The sequence below is a fragment of the Gorilla gorilla genome, chromosome 8 (assembly GCF_029281585.2).
Source record: "Gorilla gorilla gorilla isolate KB3781 chromosome 8, NHGRI_mGorGor1-v2.1_pri, whole genome shotgun sequence".
NCBI lineage: Eukaryota > Metazoa > Chordata > Mammalia > Primates > Hominidae > Gorilla > Gorilla gorilla.
Genome location: NC_073232.2, coordinates 145,732,696 through 145,740,458, shown reverse-complemented (window position 1 = coordinate 145,740,458; position 7,763 = coordinate 145,732,696). Strand labels below are relative to the sequence as shown.

The window sequence follows — 7,763 nt, the reverse complement described above, 5'->3', positions numbered from 1 at the left end:
CTACTGTGGGAACACACGACGTCAACTTGATCATCTTAACCACTGTGTTTTAGAGACGGGCTGGAGTGCGTGGCTCAGTCACAGCTCACTGCAGCTTGAATCTCGGGCTCAAGTGATCCTCCCCCCTCCCAAGTAGCTGGGACCACAGAGGCGCACTCCCACACCCAGCAGACTGTTTAAATTTACCTTTTGTAGAGATGGGGTCTCCCCGTGTTGCCCAGGCTGGTCTGAACCATCTCAAATGCACATTTCAGTGGCATTAAGTACGTTCTCGTTGTACAGCCATGACTATCCAAGAAAGCTTTTATTTTCCCAAATGGAAACTGTCCCCGTTAAACAACAACCCCTTTTCTGCTTCCCTCCAGCTCCTGGCACCCACGCTTCTACTTCGTGTCTCTATGGAGGGACCTCCATTTATCCCTTTGGGTCAGGCTCATTTCACTCAGCCCCACCCCAAATCCCTGGGTTGAAATCCTAACCCCTACCGTGACTGCATTAGGAGGGGGGACTTTGGGCAATGACTAGTCACAAGGGCAGAGCTCTTCGAGTGGGTTTAGTGTCCTAGGAGAGAGAGGGCGGAGCTCCTCCAGTGGGATTAGTGCCCTATGAGGGGGTGGAGCTCCTCCAGTGGGATTAGTGCCCTATGAGGGGGCGGAGCTCCTCCAGTGGGATTAGTGCCCTATGAGGGGGCAGAGCTCCTCCAGTGGGATTAGTGCCCTATGAGGGGGCGGAGCTCCTTCAGTGGGATTAATGCCCTAAGAGAAGGCGGAGCTCCTCCAGTGGGATTAGTGCCCTATGAGGGGGCGGAGCTCCTCCAGTGGGATTACTGCCCTTAGGAGAGCCCTGAGGGCACTCTTTCGCCCCTGCCACAATGTGAGTGCTCTGTGGGAAGGTGCTGTCTGTAAACCAGGGTGGGCCTCATCACACACCAAACCTGCCTGGAGCCGTGGCCTCCAGAACTGTGGAAAGTCAGTGTTTATCAGCCACCCAGACCATGCCACTGCATCACAGCAGCCCAAGCTAAGGCACATACTGTCCAGAAGGTTTGTGCCTGTTGTGGCATGTTTCACCATTTGATTTTCTCACTAAATGACAGTCCTATAACATTCTTTTTAGTGGCCCTGACGTTTCATACTACGGACATGTCATCATGCCCTTGGTTCTAGGTATTTCCCCCAGGGAAGCCCACCTGCCCCCAGCTCAGTGCAGACGCCAGAGAGCGTTTGCCGGTGTCTCCTCCACTTGGCCCCGCAGCTCGGTGTGCGTAGGTGGTCTAGATTGTGGTCATGGCCTTGGGTTGGGTGGGCAGAGTGTGTGAGCCCCACCGCTGAGGACTTGGGCTGAATACCAAGGACAGGTTCACCTGCATCAAGAAAGAAGAACAGTGACCTTTGCCGAGCTCTGGTTCCCTGAACGCTGCAGGTGCCACGCCCGCGTGTCCGGTTACATGTACACGCAAAGGGGGCACACGCGTGCTCTGCGACTGCTCGCCTCGCAGTCATTGGCTCTGCACTCCCACCCACCCCGTCTGTCCTCCTGTGTGCCGTGATTGGAGTCCACTAGTTCAGAGCCGGCTTCAGGGTGGAGCAGGTTTATCTCGCCTCTGCCAGGGCAGGTGGGAGTTCTCATGCAGTTGGCCTTAAAACAGGCGGGAGATGTTCTTTTCAGATAAGCCTCAGATAAGCCTTGGGATCTGGACTGTTTGACAAATACTGAAACAGGTACAAAGGGAGTTTGATTCAGGTCCAACAGGGCATAACAGGCTCTTCCCTTGGGGTAGGGAACCTGGAACCTGCTCACTTACTGGAGTGGAGCACGTGGAGTCTGTGTGGGTCATGAACCACTGGCCCTGGAGCCTGGAGTAAATATGCAGAGATAGATAGGCACCAAATGTTCAAGTATGCAAGGGAGGAAGCCTGAACATTGAGAAAATCCACTCCGTTTAATTTTTCATGTGCACTGGGGTCAGCCTCCATAATCTGATTTCAAGCAATGGAACCCCAGAGATCCGTAGGGCCAGCTGCAGCCTCACGTTCATACCTGTGTCAGCCACACTTGGCTGGAAGCCAAGAAAGGGCCCAGCATGGAAACCGCATCTCAGAGGGCTGCGTCTAGTTATCTGGTTCCAGAGCTTGGCAGGGACAGACACCCAACCCTTAGGCTGGGGAATGGACTTTGTCTTCATGCTGGCCCCAGGGAGCCTGGAGGGAGGGGTGCCACTGTCCGGGGCAGGGGAACCCCAGACTCAGAGTGAGGCTTCCACTCACTCCTGAGCTAGTTGACCTCTGGCCCCATTATTGTTTGGGGTTTGATTAGGTGTTTTTTGTTTGTTGGTTTTGTTTTTTTTTTTGAGATGGAGTCACTTTCTGTCACCCAGGCTGGAGAGCAGTGGAGTGATCTCGGCTCACTGCACCCTCCGCCTCCCGGGTTCAAGCGATTCTCGTGCCTCAGCCTCCCAAGTAGCTGGGATTACAGGCACCAGTCACCATGCCTGGCTAATTTTTGTATATTTTGAAGAGACGGGGTTTCACCATGTTGGCCAGGCTGGTCTCCAACCCCTGACCTCAAGTTATCCGCCTGCCTCGGCCTCCCAAAGTGCTGGGATTACAGGTGTGAGCCACCGCACCCGGCCTGATTTGGTTTTGAAGCTGAAAACTTTCTTGCCCATCTCTATAAAATCCTCTTGCCCTTGTATATTTGGGTAAACGGTGACTCTCCACTTACATGTTGGAGTAGAAACTGCCCAGGTACAGCTCTGAAACCCGGTGGCCTCGGTGCAAAGCCACCCCTCATTGGCAGGCCCTGGGCAGCCCCAGTCTTCTCTCTGCCCGAGTGGCCGGCCCAGGGCCAGCTGTTCAGGTGCTGCTGGGTGCCAGCCTGGGTGGCCCCACCAGGCTTTTCCGACGCAGCCTAGGCCACTTCCCATGGGGACAGGCTCCTAGGGCCAAGCAGTTCAACATGGAGACATCTGTTTCCTCCTGGTTTTCTGACGCGGCTTTGTCATTTTTCACATACAGATTGATTTTCAGAACTTTTTAGGAGCCGCCAGGCCTCAGAGCATTTGTGTCACCTCAGGGCTGAGGGCCAGGGCCGCAGTGCTAGCCCCACAGCTGGTGTCCAGCTGGGAATCATGTGGAAGAAGGTGGCTCCACGGAGAGAGGGCCTGGCCAGCCTGAGCTCAGCCAAAGGTCAGGATGCCGCCATCCTGGGCAGGGGGTTGCAGGCCGCTGACACCGGGGGATGATGGAGGACCCTTAGGTGTCCTGGCACTTTGCAGCTGAGCCTGGAAGCTGGGCCTGGCTGCCCTCCTAGACTCCCCCCAAGAGGGTCCGAAGTCCCGGCTCCGGTGTCCCTTGCTCCCAGCCCCTCAGGAGCGTGGGCTGAAGGCCTGGGTCCAGCTACCCACCATGGTGACCCCAGGGACCCGGTGCGCTCCGGGCATTCTGCCAGGCCTAAGGGCAGCACGAAGTGGTCAGAGGGCAGAGGCCCTCATGAGGGGAGGCCGCGGCGGTTGAACCCCTTCGGCCTGAGGGAGCTCGGGGTGGGAGGCTCGGGTAGGGACACTGGGGAGCCCCCGGCCACAACGCAAGGGCACCCGAGTCTCGGACCTGGCGAGGAGCCCGTGGGCTGGCTGGGTGTTGCCCCCACGCCACGACTCAGCCTGCGCGTCCCCAGTTCCTGGGGCTCCCCGCCCTTCCTTGAGCCGCAAGCAGACCCCAGCCCGCCGAACCCTAGGCCCGGCCCGTCCCCAAGCCCCAAGCCGGGGACCCTAAAGCCCCGCCCTCCCGTAAAGCCCCGCCCTCCCCGTAAGGCCCCCGCCTCGGCCCCTAAGCCCCCCGCCTCGGCCCCTAAGCCCCGCCCTCCCCGTAAGGCCCCGCCCCGGCCCCCAAGCCCCGCCCCCAGGCCCCGCCTGCCCCGTCGGCCGGGCGATGGTGGGGCTGAAGGGTGTCCCCGCACTGCTGTCCCCCGAGCTGCTCTACGCGCTGGCGCGGATGGGGCACGGGGACGAGATCGGTGAGCGCAGCGGGCCGGGGCCTCGGGGAGACCCCGGGACAGGCAGGAGGGCGAGGCTTGCGCGGGGACCCCCGGGCCGGGAAGGGCCGCGTCCTGGGGTGGGGACGTTGCTCGGGCCTCCCTGGCTTCCGGGCAGGAAGCCCCCTCCCCCGCATTCTTTAGGGAACTGAGACCTCGTGGGGCTCTGGGCGGAGCCGGCCCGAGCTTCTCCCGGAGTCCCTCCCCAGACGGCCCGAGAGCCCTCGCGTCTGGGCTGCTCCCCAGGGTTCGGCGCTTTTTCTTCTCCTGGGGCCTGGGGTCCCGGGGCAGGGGTTGGGTGGTGGGGGGCCTGGTCCGGGCATCGCGGGCAGCCGCGCGTCCTCTGGCCCCTGGGGAGGCGGCCGGGTCCGGGTCGGCCCCCTGGCCTGGTCAGCACCCGACAGCCTCGCGGGCAGCTGTTGACGCCTCTCTGCCTCCCAGGCAGGGACCTTGCCCTCCCCACCTCCCCGCGTGGCTTCCAGCCCTGCAGATCTGACTGCGGCCGGTCGGCGGTGGGGGCGCCCAACTGGCTGACCTGAGACCCCTTGTGACCCACGACCTGCCGCCATGACTGGGTGGGAGGACGGGCGGCGCCGACCCCGAGGGCAGGGATAGGTGCTGACCACGGGCTGTCCTCCCGGCTGTTTAGTTCTTGCGGACTTGAACTTCCCGGCCTCCTCCATCTGCCAGTGTGGGCCCATGGAGATCCGTGCAGACGGTGAGCGAGCCCCAGGTTCCCCAGGGCAGGGCGGGCGGGTGAGCAGTGCTCCTGGCTCTGAGGCTCCTCTGTGGCCTGCCGTGGCCCCAAGTCCATGCTTGCAGTGTGAAGGGTGCAGACAGGCAGGCGGGCGGGCTGGCTGGAGACTGAGTGCTGCCTCCTCTGCCCTCCAGGCCTGGGCATCCCGCAGCTCCTGGAGGCCGTGCTGAAGCTGCTGCCCCTGGACACCTATGTGGAGAGTCCGGTGAGGGCTGAGTCGCCCCTGCACCCTGCTGCTCCGTGCCTCGGTTTTCCCTTTTGCGGGCTTCATAGGGCCCACCTGCCTTGGAGTCGGGGGAAGCCATGTGTCCCCAAAGGGGCCCTGACCCTCACCAGGGGAGTGCCGAATGGTCACCTGACCAGGAAGGCTGGCAGTTCCCAGGGCCCCAGAGCTGACCCCTCCCTCTAGGCTGCAGTCATGGAGCTGGTGCCCAGCGACAAGGAGAGGGGCCTGCAGACCCCAGTGTGGACGGAGTACGAGTCCATCCTACGCAGGGCCGGCTGTGCGGTAAGCCTGCAGCCCCAGTTGTGGGGAAAAGGCCAGGGACCCTCTGTCTCCTGGAGGCTCAGGAGGAGCCAAAGACAGAAGGTCCCAAGCTCTGTCCTCACGCGGTCTCCCACCCATCACCCTGAGAACCCCGGACCACTGGCACTCCTTCACCATCCAGGTGGAAGAGGTGCACCTGGGCAGTGTGGCCCCTCCTCCTCTGCCCCCGAGCTTTCCACCTGCCCCGCCCCGCCCAGGATCCTGACCTGCCAGGTGGATTGTCACCCACCACAGCCTGTGAGTAGAGCCTGGGGGACTCAGGATGCCTGGCCTCCACCTCCTCAATCTCCCCTGGAGGGGTGCCCCCTGGTCCCAGGTCTCTCGCCCCATCCTGGCTATGGTTGGTCAGAGGCCTAGCTGGGTGCTGTGTCTCACTCAGCCCTCTCCACACCTTGCCCTGCAAGGGGACAGGCCCATTTTCCCAGGCAACCCACTGGCAGGTCTTGAGCAGGGCCTCCATAAGGGGGGGCCAGGGTCTCTTGTCCTGGGCGGGGGGGGGACCCCCCCCAGGACAGCTGGCAGGGGCTCGACAGTCTACTGAGCTGTCTGGGTGGCCCCAGGCCAGGCAGAGACCCAAGCATGGCAGGTTCCTCGTCCACCATGTCCTGGGACCCCCTGTCCTAGGCCTTGGGAGCCAGAGGCTGAGTGACCGTGGGGCCCTTGCAGGGGGAGAGCCCAAGAAATGGAACCCCACTTCCTGGTGCCCTCCCTGCTTTGGGCCCTGGGGAGTCCAGGGCTGGCCCATGAGGGTTTCTTGGCAGGGTTCCCTCCAACCCTGCCATTTTGTCTTCCAGAGAGCCCTGGCAAAGCTAGAGAGGTCTGAGTTTTATGAACGGACTAAGAAGGCTTTTGCTGTTGTGGCAACGGGGTGAGTTCCAGCTGGCTCAGACCTGCCCCATCCCCACCGGGGCCTCAGGAGCTGCCCCCATCCCCACCGGGGGGCCTCAGGAGCTGCCCCTACCCTCTTCTCAGCTTCTGCCTGGCTGAGGCCAGATGTCCCACAGAGTGGAGAGACCAGGGAGGAATTTCGGGGGGGCAGGGCCCCCATTTGCCTGAGCATCAAGTGGGTGAAGGTGGACAGGGTCTGCTCTGTCTCCCAGATGCTGAAGCAGGGTCTCGGCACCCTGGCCCTGCAGCCCAGCTCATTGCTGGGCTTGGCTCCTCTGCAGGGAGACGGCCCTCTACGGAAACCTCATCCTCAAGAAGGGGGTGCTTGCCCTCAACCCCCTGCTGTAGGCCTGGTGAAGACCACCTGGGCCGGAAGAGGAATTGGAGGCACCCTGAGCTCCAGTACCACCACTCACAACAGGCCTCCCAGTGGCAGCTCCCAGACCTGGGCCCTGGCCAGGGCTCTAGGGGGCCGGCAGTCTTGGGGTGGGCCCTGCCAATTGGGACGAGTGTCCCTGATTTGTGAAAATGATGGAAAAACGTAGTCACTGGTCAACGTTCAGTCTCAAGGTTCCAATTCCAGCTCTGTTCTCCCTCAGGCTTGTTTGGTGCTGAGCTCAAGGGAGGCTGCTGGCTCCAGAGCGGCCCCCACGTACCCTTGACGAACCTTGAGTGGGAAATCAGGCCTGGGTCCCTGGGGACTGGGTGGGGTGCCTGGCACCCTGGGGACACCAAGGGCTGGAGTGGGGGCAGTGGCTGCCCTGGAGGCCTTGAGAGGGGTGGGGACTTCTGCCATAGCCCCTGGGCTGTGGACACCAAGGGGGTTCTTCACCGGGGTCCATTCCTTCCACCCGCAGGAGGGCAGGTGGCAGGGGCTGGCCTGGATGCTTCGGGAGGAACTGTCGGCTGGAGAGGCCTCGGTGTGGGCCATGCCCTATGCCTGTGGCAGTAGGTGGCCTCCCGCTGAAAGCCTCACTTGCCCTGGCAGGCAGGGGAGGTAAAGGACACGAGGTCATTTGGAGCCCAGTGCCAGGCAGAGGTGGGATGCAGGGGGTTCCTGAAAGGGGGTGCCTGGGAGGCTTGCCCATGGGATGCTTGGACTGGTCCCCAAGGATGGGGAAGAATAACCACCAGCCACTGTCCGGACCCTGGGCCTCTCCCCAGGACCCTCGTCCTGCTCCCCAGAACTTGCTGCAGTGACAGGTACAGGAAGAAGATGGGGCAGGGCTGGAGTTTGAGGGACCAAGGGCAGGAGTGGGGATGACAGGGGCCTCCCCCAGGGCCTGGGACTGGTGTCCCCGGGGCTCCAGGGGGCAAGTCCCAGGGTTCCAGACCCACACTCCGGACCACAGGAGAACCTTGGGGGTGCAGGCAAGCCCACCCCGGCTGAGATGTGGCTCCAAATCTGGGGAAGGGACCCTGTCTGGGCTTGGCTGCAGACTTTGGGGTCCTGTCCGCCTGCTGCTCCCAGATGGCAGCCAAGGCTTTCTCTGTGCTCACTAGTGGTCAGCCTTGGCCCCAGGGGCCTCGCACTTGCCT

At 62.2% G+C, this 7,763-nt stretch overlaps 1 protein-coding gene across 4 annotated transcripts; it reads left to right on the top strand.

Moving 5' to 3' along the window:
- Positions 1-3,899: 3,899 nt before the first annotated feature.
- FUOM (fucose mutarotase) lies at positions 3,900-6,786 on the top strand. Of its 4 annotated transcripts, none has more exons than XM_004050312.5 (6): positions 3,900-4,014; positions 4,682-4,750; positions 4,924-4,994; positions 5,199-5,297; positions 6,131-6,204; positions 6,506-6,786. In XM_004050312.5, exons 1-6 carry the CDS (start codon positions 3,930-3,932, stop codon positions 6,570-6,572), a joined length of 465 nt encoding a protein of 154 aa, XP_004050360.4. In that variant the 5' UTR covers positions 3,900-3,929; the 3' UTR covers positions 6,573-6,786. The 4 variants fall into 4 exon arrangements, with proteins under 4 accessions (XP_004050360.4, XP_063566667.1, XP_004050361.4 ...); XM_063710597.1 differs by having other exon boundaries at positions 6,473-6,786; XM_004050313.5 differs by having other exon boundaries at positions 6,437-6,786.
- Positions 6,787-7,763: the final 977 nt, after the last annotated feature.